The 26,201-nt window shown below is 45.3% G+C and overlaps 1 protein-coding gene across 1 annotated transcript in view; it reads right to left on the bottom strand.

The window, feature by feature from the left end:
- Positions 1-1,550: 1,550 nt before the first annotated feature.
- Positions 1,551-26,201, bottom strand: part of VPS39 (VPS39 subunit of HOPS complex) — a 41,652-nt gene continuing 17,001 nt past the window's right edge. Inside the window, exons 8-25 of the mRNA XM_058541340.1 lie at positions 24,781-24,964; positions 21,115-21,235; positions 20,883-21,003; positions 17,472-17,601; positions 12,270-12,412; positions 10,249-10,392; positions 9,627-9,768; positions 9,405-9,491; positions 9,026-9,099; positions 8,575-8,673; positions 7,838-7,955; positions 7,209-7,337; positions 6,457-6,559; positions 6,186-6,231; positions 5,111-5,260; positions 4,821-4,955; positions 4,473-4,564; positions 1,551-3,631 (exon numbers count right to left, since the gene is read on the bottom strand). Of these exons, the coding sequence (XP_058397323.1) occupies positions 3,556-3,631; positions 4,473-4,564; positions 4,821-4,955; positions 5,111-5,260; positions 6,186-6,231; positions 6,457-6,559; positions 7,209-7,337; positions 7,838-7,955; positions 8,575-8,673; positions 9,026-9,099; positions 9,405-9,491; positions 9,627-9,768; positions 10,249-10,392; positions 12,270-12,412; positions 17,472-17,601; positions 20,883-21,003; positions 21,115-21,235; positions 24,781-24,964 (2,094 nt within the window). The 3' untranslated portion in view covers positions 1,551-3,555. The remainder of the gene's footprint in view (positions 3,632-4,472; positions 4,565-4,820; positions 4,956-5,110; positions 5,261-6,185; positions 6,232-6,456; positions 6,560-7,208; positions 7,338-7,837; positions 7,956-8,574; positions 8,674-9,025; positions 9,100-9,404; positions 9,492-9,626; positions 9,769-10,248; positions 10,393-12,269; positions 12,413-17,471; positions 17,602-20,882; positions 21,004-21,114; positions 21,236-24,780; positions 24,965-26,201) is intronic.

Raw genomic sequence — 26,201 nt, forward strand, 5'->3', positions numbered from 1 at the left:
TGTTCATATTTCCAGCAAGCCTTCTAGACGATGCTGACTTAGCTGACCCAGGGAACAGCAGCCAGGAGGTGCTGCATCACGGGCCTCGTCTCCAGCTATCCAAAAAGCCTAAAACCAACCGCCTTTCAAGTCCCACCTTCCCCACGGCTCTTGAACAGAAACACGGAAATCTGTGGTTTGGTTTCATCTGGACTCAAAGGTGTTTCTAATCTCTTGTGGCCTCCCTCCCTCACTGACTCTCCAAACACTGGGAGCCTGCTGTGTGCCAGACCTGCACTAGGCCAGGGAACCAAAGGTGAGGAGGGCCCATCCATATCCTGAAGAAATTCATGGCCCCATGACTCCCTGTGGATTCTGCCCAGGCCTCTTCCTGGATGAGTGGAAATCCCTGGATGGTCCATGTACAGAGGTAGGGATATGATCATGTGGTATCCATAAGGGCAGGTAAAAAGCAGGTCTGCCTGTCCTTAAGCTCCTAAAGATAAAGGTTCTAGAGAGTTCTCTTTCAACCATCATAAGCCTTAGGCTCCAGATAGTATGTGACATCCCCTTTTCTGTGGACCACGACTATCTAGGTGGCCGAGACAGGCACAGTCTCCAGAAGAAGAAAGGCTGTCTGGGGCAGTGAGCTGTTGGGAGATAAATTTCTGTTCCTCAACCAAGAGCTAGTCATCACCACTCTCCTCCCCAAGGCCCAAGGTGGAGACAAAAAACAACATCCAAAAAAGAGGTGATTCAACTCCAAAATGAACTCTGTAGGCAAGTTCAGACCAGTAACTCCCAGAACAAGAGGGGATGTGACTGCCTGTTTCTGCTTAATTTGGAGCATGAATTCTGTGCTGTGGTCTCAGAAATGCCTGAGTCCAACCCCCCTAGTGATCTCTGTGCACAATGTGTATAGGACCCACGGATCCACACCAGAGGAGCCCGAGGGGTACACGGAGCAGGCTGGGGGCAGAGCCAGTCCGGCATCCAGTGCTCCTGACTTGAGTGCTTTCTGGGCTGTATCACACTCCCTCCTGGGAGTTGTCTGCCCTGTGCCTCAATACAGTCACACCTCTTTAGTTCCAGACGTTTTCACCCCAGAGAAAACTCAGGATGATCACAGATGGGGGATCTGTGGGGGCTCAAGGTGGGGACACAGAAGCACCAAATTGCCTTTTTGGAGCTGGCTGAAGTGAACCAGCACTTCTCCACTTCTCAAACATTTCTGAGTCCCTCAAGCCCACCAATTCCATGACCCTCCCAGTCACTATGAGCCGCAGGAAGAGGCACGAGAAACTAATAGGTGAAGGGGGAAACAACTGGGATTAACTAGCATTCCAGTGGCCCAGAAGAACTTGGTGATGCTAGAAATGCTCTATATCTGTGCTGTCAATACAGCAGCCACCAGCCGCATCAGCTGTGCTGGGTGCACAGATCGAGACACACGTGACAGAAGTGTTACAGTGATTTTTTTTTTCTTAGTCACTAATTGGCTTGTTCCTCTCAATTCTCTGCTAAAATATTATCCTCTCGTTATTTTCATCAAATTCCAAAGGAAGGGGGAAAAAAGAGACCCAAACAGGCTTGGTTTCTTACATCATGATGTTTATTATGAGAGATCCTCATCAGTCCTCATTACAGAGCTTTCATTTCCAGCCTTCTCCACCCCTCCTCCAAGGGCAGAGAGAGGCTAGGGAAGGAAGAATGGAGTTTGGAAAAATTGGGTCATTTACATATTCCAGAAGGAAGAAAAAACATATACTTCATTCTATTGCTTCAGACACATGTGCCACACAGGTAGTGGGAATGGAAGATACAAACACAGCAGGCCAGGAGGGAGGGTTCGCATGGCGGGGCGAGTTTCTGCTGCACAGCGGAGGGCTGGCCTGACGATTGTACTGCTGCTCCCAGAGGAGGCTTGTCGGAGCTGGTTGTGCAAAGGACGCCCAGGGCAGCACTGCTTCTTGTGGGGGGTGTGGCCGGTTGGGACGTGGCTCTTGTGAAGGACTCCTCGCCCTCCAAAGCTGAGCAGAATCCTGATCTCTGCGAGTGATGCTGACGGCACTCACAGACCCTCCACAGTGAGCGTGCCTGGGAGGAGCCTAGTCTATAACACAGGCCCGAAACAGCACGGTGCTGCAGTTTTAAAAAATCATGGCATGTCAAGGACAGGCCACTAAAGCAGTGTCAGTGTTGGGCACCGTCACCCACCCTCACTCACTACCATTAAAGACACTGGGGCAACAGGATGGCGAGCCTGCAAAACCCCAGGGAGGACAGGATGCAGGGCCACTCTCTCATGTATCCTCAGCCTGCAGTGCTAGACACTCCTGTGCACCTCCAGTGCCCTGTGGGAGGCAGGGTCCCCACACACACAAATGCTCAACAGACTTGGCAGTGAGTTATTTCATCAACCCAGTGCTGCTCCTGCCACACCCCCGGCTGTCCCCAAGCACCTCACAAGCACGTCATCACGTCACTGTCAGCTCCTGATCTGATCATTCCCCGTGTGTTGCAGAGATCCACCCAGCACAATCGTCCAACTCCTGCCCAGAGACTGGAGAAGCACGGCCAGTCTAAGCCGTAAGGTAGTGGGTAACATGGCTGCAAAGAGAAAGGCGCCACAGCACGAAGCACTCTGCTCACAGAGATGAACCAGCCTGCCCTGGGCGGCTGCTGGGTGAACCAGAGCAGGAGCCTCTGTGGATGTCTGCCTGAGAGGTCGTACACCCAGTGCAGTCCATCCTCAGGGCTCCCTCACACTCGGCCCCGAGGGGACAGAGAGGGACGTTCTCCTAAGCTCCCAGGCATAGGGCTTACAGTCCGAGGAAGATCTATTTACAACACACCTGACAACCAATTATCAACGTATTCTTAGGACTGAGGCTTCCTCTTGCTTCTCACTTTACCTTACTTAAAATATTAGTTATTCCCAGTGTCAGGAAAATGGGAGAGAAAGCCTAGGTGGAGCAGTGAGGGGCGAGATAAGGGAAGAAAATAAATAGTGAGAAAGAAAAGGAGACTGAAAATAAAGAGACGAGTGGGGAGACCACTGGGGGACACAGGGACTGCAACTATGGGGCAGTGACTGTCATCGCCAAGGGCACGAGGCCTCTGCAGTGAGAGCAGCTCTAGCACTGCTCTCCTCTCCCAGGACTCGGCCATGCTGAGGGCTCTGGAAAGTCCTGCAGGTTTCTTAATAGAAAACACTGAAGAAACAGCCCCGGGGTTACAAACACTTCAGACAGTTTCCTTATTAGGTGACTGGTATGCAAGGCGAGACGGTGGCCTGCCCCACCTCCTCCTGTCCAACCACGTATTAAATTCTCTAGAATTGCCTGCAACATAATGGTATAGAAGGTGTAACTAATCTTTTTCTATTAAAAAGCTGGCAACGCCAGACCATGAGTCTGATTAATTCAGAGATGTTCCCGGGCACAAGGCGGCCAGTAGTGTCCAAATGGGAGACACCTGGTGGTGGCAGTGGCCCCCGATTCCTAAGGCCAGTGCTCCTTCCCCTCTCTTGGATAGCCGAGCTGTCCCATCTGCTGAGTCCTTGGCACGCTGGGCTCAGGTATCAGCCGGGTTTACCTCTTTGGAACAGAAGTAGTGCACGACCACTCCGTTGGGGTATCTTGCAAAAGCACTGCAGGGAAGGAAAATGACTCAGGAGTGAGGCTGCCTCTAGGAGAGGACCACTTCTTACCTGGAAAAGGCACCTTACCCAGAGCCATCTCAGAAGCAGCCCTCCCTAACCAAAGAGCAGTCTGCCCCGAGGGTCTCTGGATTTATGTAGCCACCATCTCTGTCAAATAACCGAACAGAGGATGAGGTCCACACAGTTTGAGCACACGGGGACATTTCTTGTTAAGTCATCACTGTGAAGCTCACGGGCAGATGGGGCAGTACACCAGCCTGGCTCAGCAGTGCTCACTGAGAGCTGACGATGCTCATTGGAACAAATGTCAGGCAAATTCTAACAAAGGACAACGAGTTAGGTCTCTCTAAAGAAAAGGATTCTTCCAGCCATACACAAAAAAGGACAAATCACTCTCTTTCGAAGGAAAGGGAATCGACTAGAGTATATGCTTCAAAACAAAATGATACTGGCTCAGGATTTTACTCAAGTCGTGAGGTAGCAGGTTGAAAGATCTTTTTCTTCCTTCAGAGGCACATCCTTAAAAGATAAGGACTTTCTGCCCACATACAGCTCCCACATACCCACTGGCTACATCACAATTTCTAGCTGCCAGAGGGGAAGGGCTTTATGGGCAAGAAATCAAGCGCCCCATGCCATACATTTTGAGTCTTTAAATTCTCAAAGCCCACCCCTAACAGACAACATGGACTGCCCTCTGGAGGCTCAAGAACTACCAGCGGCCAGGAGAGTCAGCAGCCGCGCTTTCCTCTTCGGTTAAAGGGCAGAAATCCATCCTGAGCGTGACCCACATCAGAGCTGATGAGGCACAGCTGTGGAGGAGGCTCACCTGTTCCCAATCTTCTTCTTACACACCATGCACACCTTCTCCTCCGTGATGATGCACTTCACCTGCTGGTGTAAAATCCGCTCCTCCTGGACCTGGAGGACCAGAGAGATCGGGGGAGAGTCCCACGTCCGGCACGTAGAACAGAGGGCAGAGGCGGGCACTGTCTCCTCTCCCAGCCCACACAGATTCCTCTAAATGAAGCACTTGCAACTAAATGTCAAGCTGGTTACTGGATCAGCTGAGCGACAGTGTTAAAGGAACACAAACCTCTCCTTGTCTATAGGGAATATATGTAACCGTCTCATACTAAACAGTACAGCCCCACCCTAGAGGTTGGAAGGTTCATACCCTCAAGAACTCTGCGTGGAGAAGGTTCTTGAGCACTTGATTGAACCGTTTCTTTTGTGCATTTTCTTCCAAGACCTTTTCCAGAAAGATGCGTATATCATTAATCTGAGTGTTTGCTGGCAGAAGGTTGATGGCCTAGAGATGGGAACAGGGTGAGGTGGAACAGGAGTGAGGCTGAGGAAACGTCTGAGGCTACAAGAGCTCTCCAACCCCATCCCCCTTCTCTGTCCTCTCTTCCCAGTCAATGCTCCCTGCAAGCGCCCTCTGTCTCCCCGAGAAGCGCTCCTGACCTTGGTGGTATCCAATTTGCTGTGGTGCAGCTCGAGGACCTGCAGGGCGGCCTGGAGGTTGGCTTGTGGCTCCAGCAGTTCCAGCTTGACTGGCCCCAGGCAGTGAACACTGGGTGGCGACAGGTACATCCGGAGCAGGGACAGATACACCTGTCTCATACAGGTATGAGGCACGCACATCAGGCTGGCAGCCACCCTCCCAGAACCCCCCAGCAGGACCACACCTAAAGATGAGAGGGGTTGGTCTATAGAACAGCTTTCAGGGACCATTTAAAGCTCATCACTTTTCACCTTTTAAAGGATTTTGGTAAAGTCAAATAGCCAACTGAAGATGTTAAAAATTAAGGACTATGTTTTTTCCCTGAGAGAAAAAATCAAATGCCTTGTATTTGTTCAGCATTATACTGTTGACAAAATGCCAACACTGCAAAATGACTTAAAAAGATCCTTGGTTTCCTTTGGTTTTGAGACCCAGTCACATTTTGGCAGGTGAGGACTAACCCAAGATGAAGTGCCACACTTCCTTCTGGTGCCAGTACCATTTCCTTCTGGTGCCAGCACTCAACATTTTGGGCTGGACAATTCTTTGTCGGGGCTGTCCTGGGCATTGCTTAGCAGTAACTCTGGCCTCTACCTCCTAGATTCCAGTAGCATCCACACCACCAGTCACGACAATCAAAAATGTCTCCAAATATTGACAAATCCATGTGCATTCTAGACAGAGCACATATGTGCACCTTATCAGAACTGTCAGCTGTTCCTTCTCAATAGGCTGACCACATAATTTATTATACAAGTCAGGACTCTTTTGAGAGTAAAGAGGCAGGGGCGCTACTAATAATCCCATAGATGACAACAGAGGTAATCCAGAACTATCCAAGCAGAGCAGGATGTATGGTCACCCTGCCTCTCCCTAAATATGGACATGCAGAGTCCATCAGTGCACTGACCCGTGCCCTGTCTTATCTTGCAATTCATACCAGTGTCACCAGTGGCCAAACCAGAGGGGGTCAGGTATGCTAAGAGGGACAGTGAAATGCACACATGCTTCCCGGGGGCCAGGGTCACTACTTACATCTTTGTTGCCATCTTTGTTTTGGTCATAATGCTTGTGGCAGTACCTGTAAGGGAGAAAGTGGTGAGACCAGGCCAGGGGCCGTCTAGAGAAGGTCACCGATGCTGCCTGCACAAGCACCTAATGAGAGCCAAAACCAGGGGCCAGGAGGCGACTCTCACTCCCGCTGCAGAGTGGAGGCGAGGCGGCTTTCTTAGCCTCTCATGCCTCTCGTCTCTCTGGGGGACCTGCTTTTAGACCCCTTGGGAGGTGGATGTCAGGGTCAACATACTCCTCAGCCATCCGTGTATCCTTTAGGATGTGGACATAGATGAAGAGAGCTTGCTCATGCTTCCCCATGCGTCCCAGCAGGAGAGCACGTTCTTCCAATAGGCCTGCGAGGAAAAAGGAGCGCAAGTAACCATCACCACCATTATGTAAGTATGAGGCCGGGGGCTAGGCTATTAGAGAAATGGATATTGGGGCAAAATAAATTGGCAGAATATATTTTTATTACCTGGGATTTTTTCAAGGAGAAAATTACTAAAATTTAAAAAAGGGTGGAGGGAGCTATTTTAGGAGGTACTTTATCCCACCTTTTTGTGATCACTTATAAACTGGGTGAGAACACTCATTCAAAAGCCAAGCACATGATAAGCACCACAACGTGCCAGGCACTTCAGCTAAGGTGAGCAAACACTTGGTGTTGGCTCTCACAGAGTCTATACATCAGACAAACGTGTCTGGCAAACTATGCCAGATTACAAATATTGCTAACAATGAACCTGGCCACAGACATGCACTGAGGTAATAAATAGGTTTCAAGCTGGCTATCAATTAACATGTGGTTGACACTCAGAAGAGACTCCTCTCAGTCACGGTACAAAAGAGAGGCTTCAGAGAGGACAGAACAGGAGCACTAGCCTGAAACATGTGGTTTTTCCCAGGCCCCCCTTTTGGAGGGTTGGGGATTGGGAAAAACGAAAGATCGGTTTTGCATTACCTTCAGCTGAAGTGGCTTCTGGCCATAAGCCAGACACTCACCATCAAAAGGAAAGTCACAGATGAGCCGGCCTGGATCATAGTAACCAGAAATTTCCAAGAACATAAGAAGCCTCCGTCGATATTCTCCTAGCTCACCCTCTTCCTCTCCAGCAGGGACTGGAGTTTTGCCTTTAAGGGAAACCAAGTTCAACATGAATGGATGCTGTTGGGCAGCAATGCGGGGTTGTCACAAAAAACGAGGGGGATGGGGTTCAGTGATGTCACCACAATGACCAGAAAAGGCCTCCATGGTTGGTTCCAGTTGGACTTTTCTTAATTTATGGTCTCCACAGGGCCCCAAAACATCAGCTTGAGGTAAAAAAAAAAACAAGCTGCATAGAGAAACACTCTGGTAGGCAAACTTATTTCTTATCAGCACAGCTGTCATCTTGCAGACAGATCTTCCTCCTCCCCCAGGGGTGATGCTCTGAGATGCCCAGATCCAGGTAATAGCTCCTGAGCTTCACGTCCTGGGTCACTTAGCTGCCCTGGCTCCTCTGAGGAACTTCCCACCCACCTGGGCCCATGGAGAAGGGTGAGGTCTGCTTCTCTACCCCACACACAGCACCCTTGGGTCCTAGCTTGCCTCTAAAGCCCAGGGCCACTTGGCTTTCTACAAGGACTGGTACCTGCCGGGAAGGACAGGAGATACTCCTTCATCAGACCTTGCACCTTCTCACAGTACAGCTGGATCAGGCAGTTGTGGAACCGAGAGCCCGTCTCCTCCCAAACATGGATGACGTGTTCCTGAGGCGAGACGTAGGTCTGCCTGGTACCCTCTATGCTGTGACCCAGCTCACTCACCCAATCTCCCTCACATTTTTAAGGCCCAGCAGGTCCCATCCAGACTGTCCCCTAATTAAGCTACAAAGATTACCAAGAGATAGCTCTTCTAAAACCACCAGGAAATTTTGCAATACAACCCAGCAATGTTAGGAATTATTTTCTTGATTTCCAATCTAAGCTCCTTTATTAATTTTGTCCCATAATCCTCCAAACTCTCACATCTGCCCACAGAATTAAGATTAAATAGTTGCATTCTGGTACTTAAAACCAATTTGGTTGTCCTGTGGTCACAGTTGAGTTTGGCTGTACAAATGTGGCTTTGAAATGTTTTCCTCGAACACCATTCTCTTTTATCCCTCTGTACTTGACCTAGATTTACAAAGTAATATCAAAAAGTAACTTGGTCCAGCTTGGTCTACTGGGATCTCTTTCTTCAGAGCACCCTGAAGTAACCTTCTTCCTTACATTTCTACCAATCCCCAATGGACATAAACCACAATCTGAACTGCCCAGTAACTGACCCATGTGGACCTGAATTCCGGGTTTAAAGCTTTTTAGTTCAGACCAAAAAATATCTTACCAGATAAGGAATAGCCAGACCCTTAAAATTCTCTACTAAGAAGCTGAGCACGCGATCTCGTGGTAGAGACTCCACCTCTGGGAGGTCTTCTGTAAATATCTGTTGGAAGAAACCCGAGTTCCAGCAGCAGCACTATCTGACTGCAATGCTGCCCAACACACACACACACAAGGGGAAAGTCAAGTGGACAGACTTCTGGAGTCTGGGACTTGGGAAGGGCGTACAAGAAGGCATCTGTAGCTAGTCGGTGTGTGACAGACTACGTCGCAGGTCTCCTGATGTCTGTGCAAGGCTCTTCCCACTACACTACACTGTCGTCTCATGTTTCCCATCTACTCTTTTGAAAAAGAGAAAGTGCATGAATCCTTCCTCTCCTCCATCCACCACTGTCCTAAGTAGGATCTGGACCAACTGTGGTACTAGAAAAATGCAAGGGACCCCTGTGACCCACCTTCAGGCCATCCTCTGGGAAGTCTCTCAGCACCCACACGGAGTAGGAAAAAATCAAATGCAGGTTTTCTGTGCCTAGAGAGAAAAGTAAGACTTGTCAGCAGCTGAAGCCCACCCTGCCCACAGAACTGGGAAGGCAGGTGCCAGGTGCCCCAGAATTTATTTTCTAGAGAAGACAGCTCTGTCCAAGTACCAGTCACTCAGGGCTGGTTGGCCCTACTGGGGCTGGCTACATACCAAGGAGTTGTCATGGTTCCACTACTGGGGGACTTTTACCCCAACTGGAGGAACAAAGTGGGGGAACACAAGGGATGGAGGGAACTGACAAGCCGGAATCAGAAATGGATTTGAATGCAATCCCTTTCAAAAGTTGGACTTACCCAGATGTTGCAGGTACTGCACAGTCCGCTCATGGCCTTTCAGAGGGGAGTTAGCTTTCTTGGACTGGTCCACCAGCACCTGCAGAGCTGGCCATGAATCCCAGGAACAAGGTCAAGAGCCTCTTCCAAGGCACATCCCCATGGAATATATATCACACCCCAGTGGGTTTCCCCTGTCAACATACAAGAGACCCTCCCAGAGAAACTCCCTCCCCTGGTCACCTTTCTCGTGGAGCCCCTTCTTCTCGTACAGGATTATCAGTTCACTGTACTTGTGAGCCTTCTTCAGCACATGCTCGCTCTCTTCGATGTGACAGTGATTGTTCTCCAGGCGCAGTAAGGGGGCCACCAGGGCCACGTTCGTCTGCAGAGGAAGCAGGACTTCAGCGGAAACTCCTTCCTGGGGAGCCCTCCTTTACGTGGCCTGGGCCTGCTTCAGGCTGAAAGGCCAGGGATGTAACACAAGCAAGAGAAAGCAAACAACCCTTTTTCAGGACTACAGGTAGTGGCCTCTATAGCACTATGCTCTTTCACACAACATGTTTTAACTTCTCCTTGGTGGAGGGGAGAGGAAGGGGATATTTTCTTCGATGAAATACTGTCCCTGTTCACACTGTAGCACTAACCCGAATCTACCCAGAGAAGACCAGCCCACTGTAAGATTCTGGGTCAGTATCTTGCCTTATCCTCTTAATTCCAAGAAGCTCACAGATGTCAAACAAAGACCAGGTGGTTCCCATCATCAAAGATTTCACTCTTACTAGTGGTAGGTACCCCAAAGTGGCACTTTCCTAGTTCCAGGGAACTAGGGGTCTGTGGGTACCCGAGTGCTGGGAGAACTCACGTGGAGGTAGCACTTGAGCAGCGTGGTGTCAATGATTTGCAACAGCTTCTTCTTGGATTTGATGGTGGGAGTGCCCTCCATGAGTGGGGAGGTGCTAGACTGGTGATCCGAGTCATTCAGCTTCTTTACCAGTTGGCTTCGTTTCTGCAAAGGCCAAAAATTGGGGTTCAAGGCTGGAACTAAATCTTCTTTTATCACTTGAGTTACCAGGTAATTCCAAATACCTCCAAATCAGCTCACACCTCTCTACCCTGATCTCACATTGCATCCAATTTTTATCAGGGATCAAAACAGATGACTGCCAACTGCAGAGACAATCACAATTATTTACTGAGTATTTACTACACACCACACACTATGTCAAGCACTTTATTTTATCCTATTTTAAACCTAAAATAAATGCAGGTATTATTATCCCCATTTTACAAGTGAAGAACCCAAGGCACAGATATTAGATATCTCGTAAGGGGCAAGAGGCAGGTTTCAAATTAGGGTCTGATTCCAAAGCCCATGTTCTTTTATTTTTTTTTTAAATCAACTTCATTGAGGTATAAGTTACATACAATAAAATGTACCCTTTTAAAGTATACTATTAGATGCATTTTGACAGAGATATACATGTATGTAACCACCACCCCAACTGAGGAACAGAACATTTCTATCACTCCAGAAAGTTCCCTTGTGCTCTTCCCAAAGAATCCCCCGACCTCTACCTCACTGAAATGATTTCTATCACTAGAGATTAGTTTTTACCTATTCTAGAACTTCATATAAATGGAATCATCCAGTTTGTACTATTTCGTGTCTGGCAATGCCCACAGTCTGATATGCTCTACCAGTTAACTTCACACATTCCAAATGCCAGGGGAGAAGGCCAGGGAAGAATGTGTGCTTGTCCTAATGCTTAAGACATTGGCAATAGAAGGCCTCCTTTAATGCCATAGGCTTGGGAGACAGTCTGCCCCAGGAACCTTTTTCACTTGGCACACAGGCCATGCAGTATGTAGACAGAGGCAAGTTTGTGTGCTCCCTGCAGGCTCCTAGCCACAGCTGGGTACCCCTAGAGCCCAATGTCAAGGAAGTGCCAAGGCTATGCATGCCTGATCAGACCTGCAGGACACTCACTGACCCAGAAGCAGATGGCAGGAAGCCAGCTTACAATTTTCCTAGCAATACTCACTGCCTACCCAGGAGACCCCTTACAAAGGTCTGCAGAACACTTAAGGGGAAAAAATTTACTAAGTTCTCCGACTCCGAGTGGGTGCGTGGGAAATAAATAGTAACCTTCTGTGACAGCAGTTCAGGCTTAAGAGACTTTAATGGAGATATTAGTTTTAGTGTTGACTTGAAAATTTCACTTATCTGTCCATAACAGTAAATCGAACAAAATTTAAATCTAAATATTGATCCTAAAAAAAAAATGTTATAGAAGAATATTTATTGACAAGGAAGGACTTTCCCAATATATGCCTAAATTTTTTAAAAGTAAGCTATAAAACAATATATAGTTTGATATCCATTTGCAATAAATAAAAAAACAAAAACAAATTCACAAATAACATATAAAAGTCTGGAAGGACAACACTAAAATGTTAGTTACGTTTCTCTAGGTGGTAGAGTTATAGGTGATTTGTAATTTTGCTTTATACTTTTCTGCATTTTCCAAGTTTCCTGCATAAAGCAGGTATTTTTTCCAAAAGAACATATGCTCCAAAAAAGTTTGTTTTAAAAAATTTATTTTTTTCTATCAACTAAAATTTACTCTTTTTAGTTCCTGTAATAGCTTACTATGAATTGACCAGGAATTGAGTGTGTTTCCTGGTATCAAGATTTGGCAAAAGACAGCTCAATGGCACTGCTGAGCAGGGAGATGAAGCAGAAAGGAATGTGCCCACCCAGACTTCTAGAGCATTCTCTAGAATGCCTGTTGCATGACAGAAGGCCCTTAATTCCCTGCCATAGAGAAGCAGGTACTGGGGCTCCCAGGTAAACCCTTGCATACCTCTCTCTATTATACCCACCTGTGTTAGGTAGTCAATCAGAGCTAAGTGAGCCTTCTCCAGTTCAGCCCCGGAGAGCACGGGCAGCGGGTTAGGATACTGCAGCTGCTTCCTGTAGTCGGTGGGCAGCAGGTCTGGGTACAGGCCCATGACGTGGGTAGGATCTACATGGAAGGTAAACATGATTCCGCCACACCTTTCTTTACACTCCACTTTTCCTTCTCATCCTCCAGGGCCCAGCTCACCTCCCTCCTCCCTTCCTCCTGGGCAGACCTCCTCACTTATTTCTCCATGCTCCTGGAGACCTTTTTCACACTTATCCCAATGTATTACTTAGCGGTTTTACATGCAAGCTCTTTGTGGACATATAACATGTCATTTATCCCTGAAGCCTAGGGCCGAAGGCAGAGCTGGTACTGACAATGCTTATCTGACTAGCCTGTGGAGAAATATGTTCTCTGAGTCCAGGATTATGCCACACGTTGAATCAATCCCCAGTATAACACAGACATGTAATTAACAATGGAATCACATCCCGTACGCAGATCAACTCTGCTCTAGCCACATGGATCCGGCTGTTCCCTGAACATACCAGGCATTCTTCCAATCTCACCGCACCTGCACTGGCTGTTCCCTCTGCCTGGATGCTACACCCCAGATGTCTGTATGGCTCATTAAATCACCTCCTTTGGGCCGTAACTGAAATGTCTCCTTCTCAGAGACTCCTTCCCTAGCCATTTTATTTTAAATTGCAATCCTAACTCCTATCTTCAGTACTCTATCCCTTTTCCCCTGCTTTAGTTTTTCTTAGTACTCATCACTTCCCAACATTATAATTTTGCTTATTTATTTTGTTGTCTGCCCCCTCCCCATCAGAATATAAGCCCACTGCTTAGCACCTAGAATAGTCTTCAGCACATGGTAGAAGCTTGATGAAACTTTCAATGAGTGAAAGAATAAATGAGTAAATAATGAATATAGTGGTATTTGAACCAATTCAACAGTCCAAGGCTCAATTTCAAAATCTAAATATGAGTCTCAAGAAATATAAGAACTATCTCACTCACGCTCTTGCCATTCCACACCATCACACTCGACCACCAAGACCCCACAATCCAGGGCCTCGAGGCAGTGAGTCTTCTCATCAAGCCCTCCTGTGAAGACCTGTAGCACACACCTTTCAACTTGGCATTACAGCTTTTTATGTGTAAGTTGTAGGTTGCCACAAGGAAATAACTCTAAAATAGTGGTTCTTAAACATTTTTAGGATCTTAGAGAATTTGATGAAAGGTACTGATCCTCTCTCCATAAAAACCCCCATATGAACAAAATTTTACATCAAGACTAGGATGGTTCACAGACTTGCTAACGTCCACTCACAGCCCCTATGTCCTCACTGGGAGGAGACAGAGGTTCTTCCTGACTCACAAGGGGTAGAAATATGACACCCTTATGAGGGGGCCTATCTGTGGGACACAGGACAGGGAGGGGCAGGGAAGCAAACCTGGGCCCAGTCCATCCTGCATTAGGAGGCCAAGAGGACATGGCCTGGTAGTACGATATACCAGCCACTTGAGTTCTCTGCAGCCAGGCCTCCCTCTGGCTCAGAAGACACACGCCTCCACAAGACTTCCTTTTACTCCAGCTCTGTGCCCCAAAGAAGTCTTCTGACTTGGGACCCCAGGTACACTCTGTTCTGCTACAACCCAAGTTTCTTGAACATGAATTAGCTCATGCATAGTTGGTAAGGGGGGAATGATGTCTGTATGAGGCAAAAGTTGTGTTGGTTTGTATGTGATTTTCCCCAGCTTGTTAACATTTTGAAATGAGCAGGGGCAAACTTTCTCACAACTAAAGAGAAAGGCTTAACTGTGCAGGGAGACCTGAAGAAAAGAACTGGAAATTCTACAGAAGAGTCCTCTTTTGTGCACGTCATGGCTAGTTAGAAGCTTCAGAAACCACTAGACTTTCTATTAAATTAAGCCATCTGGAAAAGCTGAGAGTAAAAAATGAAGCAAAGATGTTTCCTCCGTCTTAATTTTTTGGGGGGGTCTCATAAAGAAGTCTATACCCAGGATTAGATTTTTCGCTTGGATGAAACTAGTTTCTATCAGAAGCAAATGTTCTCAAAGATCTGTATCTCAAACGAGAAAGCACACCTCAGGGTTTAAGACTGCAAAGGACTATCATGCTGGCTAACAACACCAGTAGGAATTTAATTGTAGTAGGATTGTTAACTGTTTTTATTAGTGCTTCGCTTAGCAAGTTGCCTAAGTTTTCAGTGGTCTGCTCCAACCTTATTTTTCCCATAAATTTCCCATAAACATATTTTTCCTGTTATTTTTTTGTGAGTATTTTTATAGAATATAAAGTTTTGCAGGTCCACATTCAAGGCATTGTAGCAAAAATGCCTGCACCTCAATATACATTAAAAAAGTGCCCTGGGTGCCATGTATGAATATTCTGGCCACTGGAAAGGAATCTAGCTTCCCTACTATAAATAAAGGGATATTCTGTTAACATATTGGTCTCATGCGATTCTGGTCAGGGTCAGCCTGTCACCAGTAGTCTGATGATCTCTGGAGGTACTAAGAATATCTACTTCTGGACCTGAGGACCAGACCTTAGACTGAGGTCAGTCAACAGAGGTGCTGCCTGAAAGGTCCAGTCAATAGCCGGCTGCCCCCAAGACAACATCGCCATTGGCACACATCTCCTTCTGCCACTGGTAAAGGTCTACTGTGCCTTAGCTTCCCTCTGAGACTGCTCTTTGAAAGCAGAATTCCTGTCTGATTATTGTTGCTTGGTGCACAGGAGAGTGCACTGCACTCGCTAAGAGCTCAGTATATGTTTGTGGAATGAATAAACTGAAAGGTAGCAGCTTCATTAGGATTGATTTTAAAGCTTTAGGATTGGGGTTCAAGTATGTGTCACATGGAAAAAGGGTCCAGTTACTATGGCAGTTCTTGCTTATTAGTCCAGTGTCTTTCCAAAGAGCTGTGACACACTGAAAATAAACGTGCCCCAAATGAGTTCATTCAGAGGAAGGATGGTAGATATTTATCAATTTCAGGTTGCCCAGCTTCATCCCCCTTCTTAACAGCAACCTATTTCCTTTTGGTGAGCTCCCTCTTCCACACTATGTGTAGTCTCGGTGGGAGAATAACTGTAGGCACCTACACTGCTTCAGAAGCAGAGGGCAGCCACAACCTCTTTTTCCACCTCTGGTACAGTCAGAGGAAGTGAGAACATGGCCTAATGAAGGCCAATCAGATCCCCTTGATCTTGAAAAAGTGATGCAAGGATGACAAGCAGTGTGGCACACACCAACACATACCCCATCCTACGTGCTTCTTTTATGTAACATTGATACTCCTCCATCAAGAGGTGGGGTCTGTGTTCCCTTGCCTTGAACTTGGAGGGCCCTTGTAAATCAACAGAATAAGGCAGAAGGGACCATCATAAAAGGGACTGAGGCTTCCACCCAGGTCTCCTGGATTGCTCCCTCTGGGAAAAGCTAGACACTCTGCATGAGGACATTCAGGCAGCCCTGTGGAGAGACCCACTCGAACAAGAACTGAGGCCCCCAGCCCACAACCAGTACCACCTTGTCAGCTATGAGCATGAGCCACCTTGGGAAGTGGATCCTCCAGCCCAGTCAAGACTTCAGACGAAGGCAGCCCAGCCAACATACAACTGCAACCACATGAGAGACCCCAAGCAAGAACTGCCCAGCTGAGCCCTTCTCAAATTCCTACCAACAGATACCCAGAGAGATAACAGATGATTTGTTATTTTAAGCCACTAAGTTTTCAGATGATTTGTTACATAGCATTAGATAGCTAATACAAGCTTGTAGGGGGCAATTTTTATTGAGGATGCAACAGTGGAGGTGGCAGCAGTGACAGTTAAGGAAGTGGCTGTGCCAGTGGAGGACTGCCCAGCCTCTTCTGTCTGCAAAGGGATTACTGTCTGGCTTCCTGTTTCCTGCTGGGAGATCCTCCAGAGCTCCCTTGGTTCCCATAATTCCTGAGCCTCGTCCTCCATTAATTTTGTGGGCTCCTCTACCTGCCACTCCCCTAATATTCCAATAAACTATGCTTAATTTATCCAGATCAGCTTACATTATCCAGAATTGCTCTCCATTGCTCACAACCAAGAACCTTAACTGATATAGGGAGCTACCACAGTTCATTACTGGCCAAGGTTGGAAGGTGGAAAAAATACAAAGCAAAGAAGAGGAGAAAAGAGAAGATAAATAATATGATACAGAGTCAAACCAAGTATATATAGATTGATCCTAACTAGCAAAAATGGAATATACAGAAATGAAAAATTTAATAATGATGATAATAACAACAAACACTGACGGCATTTATTAAGTAGCACACACTGTTCTAAGCACTTTACATAATCTTCACAGCAACACCATGAGGTAAGTAGTATTATTCGCCCTATTTTGCAAAGGAGAATATGGAAGCACAAAGAGGTCCAGTGGCCTTGCCTGAGGTTGGGCACTCTGACTCCAGAGTAGCTGCCTCTCAACACGATGCTCTAGTGTCTAGAGTTTTTAGGACACTGAGAACAGGAAGGGCTTCGCAGCACTGCCCTATGTGGCTCTCAAAAATGACCTACTGTCTAATCCTACTAAGCTCAGGTTAAGCACTCTCATCTAGAACAGCAGTCAATAAATACTAGATGATCAAACACACTATGTTGACTTGAATGACTTTCTGTTACTTTTCACTAACGGCAAGGGCCAATCATCCTGGGAAATTGGAAGTCTGTATTTATAAGTGAGACCAGATTCACAAGATTAGGACTGTAAATATGTAACCCCCATGGCCACCCACAAGATCCTGTTAGGTCTGAGGATCAATTTAGATGAGTGTATGGGCCGGCACTGTGGCTTGGTGGTTAAGTGCGCGCGCTGCGATGCTGGTGGCCCGGGTTCGGATCCCGGGTGCGCATGAGGCACCACTTCTCCGCCCATCCTGAGGCTGAGTCCCACATACAGCAACTAGAAGGATGTGCAGCTATGACATACAACTATCTACTGGGGCTTTGGGGGGAAAAATAAAATAAATAAAATCTTTAAAAAAAAAAAAAGATGAGTGTAAACCGTCCCCACTCTCAGAAGTCTGGTATCAATTCTCCCCGTCCTTTCCAGTTTCCCCTCCCTCCATCATCAGTTCCTTATCCCAAGGCCACACCCACTTTTACCTGTGCCAAGCTTAGCAAAGACCTGCATGGACTCATCAAAACGCTTCTGGCAGAAGAGGTTGAAGGCATACAAGTTCTTGATGTGATGGATCTGTTGCTGCTTTTCACTGTCAGAATCATCTTTCATTTCCTAATAAGAGGGTAGACTAGGTAAGAGCTCATCACTCAACAGATACTGATTCAGTGTGCAGAAGATATCAGACAACAGCCTAGCAGGGACATATGCCAAAGTGTACACGACAGCCACAGGGCACCTGCCCTCACAGACTGCCCCTACAGTCTAACCCTAAGACTGATAAGTAACTACGCGATTAAAATACAATAGGGTTTCTACAAAATACCTGACCAGTATTTCTGCAAACTGTCAAGATCATGAAAAACAAGGAAAGACTAAGAAAGATCTTAGTGTCACAGATCAGAGGACACTAAGGATACATGACAACTAAATACAATGTGATTTCTGGATTTGAACGTGGAACAGAAAAAAGGACATTAACGGGAAAACTGGTGCAACCTGAATAAAGTCTAAAGTTTAGTTTAAAAACAGAAAAATCAAAACCAAAAAAAAAATCAGGGTGAGTGATGACAGAAGCACGTGGGAGGGGTACTCAATTTAGTCTGAGCGGTGGGTCCAGGAAGGATTCCAGGAGGAATGTAAACTGAGACATAATGGATGAGCTGGAGTTAGCCGGGCGAGGCTGGGCAGGTGGCAGATGGGAGGGGAGGAGGAGAGTGTGTTCCCGGCAAGGAGGACAGCACATGAGCAAGGCCCTAAAATGACAGAGAGAGAACACGGCGTGCTCAGGAGTGGAAGACATTTAACACAGCTGGCACAGCTGGGCAACGTCCTGTTCACAGTAAAAGCTAAATCAATGTAGCTGTTTATTATCTGTTTCTTCCTTCTAACCTTTTTTCCCCCTTATCTCCCTTTTATCCAATCTTTACTACATTTAATTTCTTCCTTCAAAATGTCTCTCAGTATTTTCCCTTCCTTTCCTATTGCCATCACCCTGGCCTGAGCTCTCCTGCTTGGTGCGTTAAGGGCTTTCAAACCTGGCGCGGCCGCCTTATCTAGCTTATTCCCAGACGTTCAAGCCACACCTGCTCCAGTCAGGATGGGCTCCAAACCTCCTGGAAATACTTGATTCCACACTTGTTTTCACTGCTTTAACTTCCTCGGGCTCTTCACACCCCCCATTTCCTGCTCCTGATCTTACTTTCAAGGGTCCTTATCCTTAGAGGGTCCAACCTTAGGATACCTTTTCCATGCCACACGGAACTGTCTCTTTGCTAGCATTTTGCTCCATGTTTTGCCAATACCAAAGTTTGGAGTGTAATTGCCCTCTGCAAGTTTTATGTATGTTTTTTCATTTATTGAAATAAAATATAGGTTCCTCTAGAGCTAGGATGATGTCAACCAATGTTCTTTAGTCATAGGGCAGAACACTTACTAAGTACAAGCCTAGAAAAGAGAAGGACAAATGGAAACCCACTTCCATCTTCTCTACCGAAGATTAAACAGACAAGCTGCAGCAGGGAGACCACTGAAAAGACCTAAGACCTTCCTGTTAAGAAAAACAGACACTAGGGGCTGGCCCGGTGGCGCAAGCAGTTAAGTGCGCGCGCTCCGCTGCGGCGGCCTGGGGTTCGCTGGTTCGGATCCCGGGCGCGCACCGACGCACTGCTTGGTAAGCCATGCTGTGGCGGCGTCCCATATAAAGTGGAGGAAGATGGGCACTGATGTTAGCCCAGGGCCGTCTTCCTCAGCAAAAAAAAGAGGAGGATTGGCGGATGTTAGCTCAGGGCTGATCTCCTCACAAAAAAAAAAAAAAAAAAAAACAGACACTAAAAGAGCTAACTACTGCATGAGACCCCTTTTATAAAGTTCAAAAACTAAATATATTATTCAAGCACACATGTATATGTAAAAGATTAAACAAAACAAATTTTAAAGGGCGTGAAAAACACAAAATTTAGGATAACGGCTGTGTCTAGAGGGATGGCAGAGGGATGGGATGGGGAGGAACATAGAGGTTATTATATGTTATCTTTCTTGGGTAAGATGGTGGGTTCATGGGTATTCATTATTTTAAAAATGAAAATGAGAGCCAGCCCTGATGGCCTAGTGGTTCAAGTTTGGCGCTTTCACCACGTCAGCGGCCTGGGTTCGGTTCTTGGGTGCGGAACCACACCACCTCTCTGTCAGTAGCCATGCTGTGGTGGCGGCTCACATAGGAGAACTAGAAGGACTTAACAACTAGAATATACAACTATGTACTGGGGCTTTTGGGAGGGAAAAAAAAAAAAGAGGAAGATTGGTAGCTCAGGGTGACTCTTCCCCAACAAAAAAAAAAAGAAAAGAAAAGAATATAGGGCAATACATGAGTGGGAAAAAAAGGAATAGTAAGATGCTGAAAATTAATGCCCCAGGAAACAAATAATCTTTATGGAATATTAAATACATCTAACTATTAAGACTGGATTTTTGTTTTAAATCCAGAACTTACACATCCAAAATAAATGCTGCTCTTCAAAAGTATCCACCATATATAACTATAAACATATGAATTCCAAAATTTGTGACCACTGCTTTCCTTTCAGAAATAATTTACAAGATACTCTAGACATTAAGTTTTCCTACTATTATCCTCATAAAAATCTCTTCTCTTTTACCAAATCAACATTGTCCAATGTAATGACTAGGTTAGGCTCAGAATGACTTTTGGTTGTTTCTTAAAATTGAATCCACCCTCTACTGATGACAATAATCACCACTGAGGATGTTTAAAAGGGCAAGACAAGCCTCGGAAGTCAGTCTCAAGAAGTGTGTTGGCAATGGGAGCATCACTGCAACAAGAGCATGCTCATTACTTTGCTGTGAACATCATGCCATGCACACATTCAAGGAGAGGGACGGTCATAAACATAAGAGCATGGCCCTGTTGAATGCAGCAACTTGAGGTGGTTTCAGAACATGTAAAGATGGCCTGCTTATCCAAGCACACGAGTCCACTGCTGAAAGAGATTTTGAGAGGCCCTCCAGTTGTTGCGTCAGTCAGACTGCAGGCTTACATTTATGACTGCTACTTTAATGTTTGTAATTGTCTTTAATTTTTCAAGGCCATGCCATATCTATTAAATTATTTTATTCTCCTATTAATTCTATGAGGTACTATTACAATTGGCATTCATTCTACATCTGGCAGTTAAGCAAACTGAAAAAGTGAAATCACTTAGCATTACGTAGATATTTCATGGCGGAGTAAGACCGTGAATCCAAGCCCCCTGACTTTCAGCTCTGTGCTTATTCCACTAGTCCAAACTAAACATGAACATTTAAACCCAAATCACCTGCTTCAGAGAATAATGAGGAAGGCAGACTCACACTCATATCTCAGAAATAAGTCTTACCGCGAGCTGCAGAGCCAATTCAAACTGCTTGTCTTGGAGGAGCTGTTGGATTTGGGTTGCCATAGGGACAGGAATGAGTCTCCAGACAAAATGATTGCTGGCCACATAGATAATGTTTGATCTGGAGGCAGGAGTAACAATATCAGCAAAAAACACAGATTTTATGATGACATAAGTGACTTTAAAGCTTTGGAATAATATGGCAGCTACAGTAAAGAAAGAAATTCCTTACCCTCCCGAGGTAATGAAACGGGGCCTTTGCAATTCAATGCTCTGGACCAGAAGCCTTGGCTCAAATGTTCGGATCTCCACATATCGAGGCAACACTGCAATGATGTAGGGAGGCTGGTGCTCTGTGCAAGAGAAAATACCTTGAGTTGTCGTTCTGGTCTAAGGCTTTAGGTTTATGGACTGTTTCAGTTGCCCATTTCTAAGCTGTATTTAAATGGGATCTCCAAAAAGTCCACTAGTCAAACATGAAGCCAGGATCCTACAATGTCATATACAAAGAAAAACAATTGTTTGCCTGAGTGATGCTAAGAGAAATCTCTTGCACAGAAAGGATGCAAGTAGCTTTGCTGAGAGTGAACTGGTCCTGCTCCTACCATTTCCCCCAAAGAACTGGGTGAGAGCCTCACTTGCTCCTCTCTCATCAGTCACAAGGCGAGGCCAGACAGAAGCCCACTGTAGCCGCCCCAACAACTCATCAGTGGGAGAACAAGGTTACATAGTCTCTTCTTTCATTCTCTTAAGAAGGCCAAGAGGGAGGCAACTTCTTTTTTCCCTAAAATTATGCTAAAGAAAGAGTTCCGAGTTTCGGGCCAATGTTGTTTCCGCTTGAGATTTTCACAGGGAAAAGATGCAAAACTCCCCTTGATGCTTAATGATTCACAGAGAAGGCAGTTGGACAGCATTCTCAGTGTAGCTGTTTTCTACCACTTATATGAGGTATCTAGAATGTCAAATTCACAGAAAGAGAAAGTAGAATGATGGCTGCCAAGGGCTAGGGGAAGAGGGAAATGGGTTCTGGTTTAATGGGTATGAAGTTTCAGTTTTGCAAGATGATAAAGTTCTGAAATCTGTTGCACCATAATGGGAATATACATAACACCGCTGAACTGTACACTTAAAAATAGTTAAGATGATAGATTTTACGTTGTGTTTTTTACAATTAAAAATAAAATTAAAAAATAAAAAAATTGGGGCTGGCCTGGTGGCGCAAGCGGTTAAGTGCGCGCGCTCCACTGCGGCGGCCCGGGGTTCGCTGGTTCGGATCCCGGGCGCGCACCGACGCACTGCTTGGCAAGCCATGCTGTGGCGGCATCCCATATAAAGTGGAGGAAGATGGGCACAGATGTTAGCCCAGGGCCGTCTTCCTCAGCAAAAAAAGAGGAGGATTGGCGGGTGTTAGCACAGGGCTGATCTCCTCACAAAAAAAAAATAAATAAAAATAAAAAAATTTAGTAAAAAATGAACCACTAGATGGCATAATTATCATATAGAAATTTAACCTCAAAGAATATATCCCTAAGAATAGTTTTTTAGTATGGCTAACTTGCTGTGAATTTATTTTCCTCATTATCTACTTTCTGATAAAAAGTTTTTCATTTTATATTTGAAATTTATCTCTAAATGAATAGAACAATAAAATTTCAAAGCCAGAAAGGAACTCGGAAATGAGGAACCTGAGGCCTAAGTAATATTTCCATCAATTTGAATGCTTTTTTTATTATGCTGATATTTTTCATCTTACTGAAAAATAAAATTAAAAAGCATGTTCTTTTGTATTGGATTTTTTTCTTTTCTTCTTATGCTAGCCTCATTTTTAAAAGCTCGTCCAATTTTCTTTAGTGTTTATTTGTATAAGTATGTAAAACTTCTCTCTCTTTTTTTTAATCTGGCCCACTTTAATAAGGCCTAATTTAATAAAAAAGGTAATCCACAATAGAAACCCTTTCAGGTGTCATATCTTATCATTTGTTCAGTCTCCCCAACTCTCTCACAACAGAGATGGTCTGGATCTCTTTGTATCTTGAAAACTTGGCATAGAATAAATGGCTGACAATGACAGTGATTCGTCTAATCAGTAAGCATCTACTAAGAGGCTATGACATTTCAGGCACTATTCAAAGTGGATCAAGACGTGAGCCCAGAGCTCACGGAGCTCCAATGCGAGCAGAAGAGACAGACAACTCACAGCATCTGTGGGACAGTGTGGATGCCATGACAGAGAAACCTGAAAGGGCTATGGAAGCACCAAGGGGGAAGTGACTAATTCTGCCTGTGGGTCAGAGAAGACTTCATAGAGGAAGTGCCGCTGAACAAGGCCTTGTCACATGAGCAGGATACTGTTAAAGGCAACAGCACGGATGATAGCACAGTTAGGGGGAGTCCAAATGACCAATGCCAAGGTGAAGTGGTAAAGATGAGAATGGGAAAATAAATGAAGTTTAAAATGCATACCATTCTAAGAAGTTTAGTCTTTCTCCCGTCAGATGATGCTTCTCCTACCCTATCTAGAAAGACTGTCCTCTTCCTCAGTATGTTAAAGGCACAGAAACGTTTTTGAGAAACACTGTTGCAGGCAATGGGTGCTAACAGGTTTTAAAACAAGAACTCTCAGACTGGCACATCAGAAACATGCCCCAAGCTTATTATACACATCTTCATCGAATCTACCAAGGTTCCTCTTCTGAGGGAAAACAAGGGCCCCTAGGACATCATGAAGCTTCTCATGAAGCTCTTAGCCCCTCAAATGTGTTAATATACATAATCTTGGACCTTATAAAATGCTATCCTTTTGATTTATGTTTCTTCTGGTCTATTAATCTCTAACCACTACCAGAATAACCACCCTAGAACATGAAATTTTTATCAAACATCCTACCATTTAGGAATCGACTGGCCTCTCAGACCTTCACATGGGCCCCAACAACTGGCCCTATCCTTACTCCTGCACTACCCGGACCACCTGTTTTAGCCAGGTCAGTCTCTGTAACACCCTCTCACAAATCAGCATGTCTTCTGCATTTCTGCTCATTTTTCAAACTATTCTTTCTGCCTAGAATGAAAGGGAATTTTTCTTCAAGCCAGATCCTAAATTCACTGCCTGGTCTAGCCCAATCTTACCCATGTAATAAAACTTCTTCCCGACTACTGAACAATGAACTTGTCCCTTCTGAACTACTCAGTCTCAATTCATCCAATTTAACACCTGAAGTAGTGCCTTGTTTTGTCTCTTTATCCAAAATGTAATCCGTTTCTCCAGAGCTAGAGCCCTTAAAGACAGCACGTCTGTACACCCCACTCCACAGCAGTAACTATTATTAAAATGCTCACTCTTCTGACCAAAATGTGCTTCCAGGCAACACCACTACAGAGAGCTGGGAGCCTGAGGCAGGTGCAGAGCAGAAACACCTACTGTGGAGGCAAGAGACCGACACCTAAAGGCAGTCTGCACCTCTAAACTACAAAACCACAGCAGCAATAACCACCGCATCAAAAACCCTTCGATATTGAGTTACATGTATTACAGGAATAAATAAGGAATTTCCACTAATTTCCAGATGTAGTCTATTTTGCAAAGGACACAATAAAACCATTAAAAAGAAGGTAAAAGAAAAGGAACTAAGAAGTAAAAATAGCAGTAGACAATCACTTCCTAAAATGCATAATTCTCTTTACATTTTTCCCCCCAGGCCAAAACCCAGCTTCCTACAAAAACCAGAATATCTCATTTTTAATGACCCTCAGACACTTATCTACTTAGAAGAAGGGGAACTGAGAGTGAATGACACTGTGAAGAGCAGTCTGCTAAAGCTATGAATGGGATTCCACTCTGCAAGGGTGGCACACAACCCCAGCCCAAAGTGGGAAACAGCAGCTGTGGTGGTCTCACCCATTGCCACTGGTATGTCTGTCCAGTTGAGGGCACATTTCTGTGTGCAGATCCCTTCCTCATTGAGCACCACGGTGAGATCATCCTGACCCACAGCCACTTTTCCATCTGCCAGAGGTGCAACTAAAGGCTCCAGCTGTTTTCCTGTTGGGAAGAGCTCTTTGATGGACCCCTTTCCATCCACCTACAGGAAGACACAAAGTGAGTCATCCAGCATTCTCCAGCCAGAGGCACGAATTCGGCCTGGAAAAATCCAGATAAAACTCAAAACTTACAGAAGCCAATAACATTTCTTGTTTGGCATAAGGAAATATTATAGTTTGTTATGACAGATTTTGTCATCACAACGTAGAACCAGTTCTCTTTCTCTCTAACATAGACACAAGCATCTCGCCTGGCAACTAACAATGTCAAGTGCTGGCCACGATGCAGACCAACAGAACTCTCATACACTGCTGGTAAGAATGCCAAATGGTACGACCATTTTGTTTGTTATCTTTATAATGATAAGTTAAATATACACTTACCAGACGACCCAGCAATCCCATTCCTAGGCATTTGCCCAAGAGAAATGAAAAACTTAAGTTCACACAGAAACCAGTGTGCAAATGTTTATAGCAGCTTTGTTCATAATAGATAAAAATTGAAAACAACTTTGTCCTTCAACTGATGAATGAAAAATAAACTAGTACATCCATACCATGGAATACCACTCAGCCATAAAAAAAAAATATATTGACACACAACAACACAGATGGATGTGAAATGCATTAAGCTAAGTGAAGAAGCCAGACTCAAAAGGCTACATACTTTACGATTCTATTTATATGACATTCTGGAAAAGGCAGAACTATAAGAGACAAAGAGATCAGTAGTTACTAGACGTTGGTATGTAGGAGGAGGGGTTGATTCAAAGGGGCAGCATAAGGGAACTTTTTTGGGTGATGGAACTGTTCTGATTCTTGATTGTGGTGGTGGTTACACAACTCCAGGCATTTGCCAAAACTCAGAACTGTACATCAAAAACAATGAATTTTACTGTTTGTAAATAAATGAATAATTTTTGAATAGTCTGGTCCCAAAGCAAGATTTCCCATCCTCAAAAGACTCTACCCTCAAGAAGGTGATGGCAGCATCCAAGGTAGTCAGAGGAATGAGAGCCTTACTCCAACTCTGGCTCAGTTCCCGACCCCTCAGAGACTGCTTTCAGCACCTATTCAGTCAGGTGCACAACAGTGACTCACTTATAAGTTTGCAACTCTGATGCTGATAAAAATTAGGATATTCCAACAATAAAAATATGAAACAAATATATTAACTAGATAAACAATGAAGAGCTAACACAGTGGGGGGTAGGGAAGTGAGGAGGTGGAAAGAAAGGCTTCTAGAATTGCCAAGTCTGGATTGAGAGAGGGGTATAA

Source organism: Diceros bicornis, chromosome 5, assembly GCF_020826845.1.
Source record: "Diceros bicornis minor isolate mBicDic1 chromosome 5, mDicBic1.mat.cur, whole genome shotgun sequence".
Taxonomy (NCBI): Eukaryota; Metazoa; Chordata; class Mammalia; order Perissodactyla; family Rhinocerotidae; genus Diceros; species Diceros bicornis.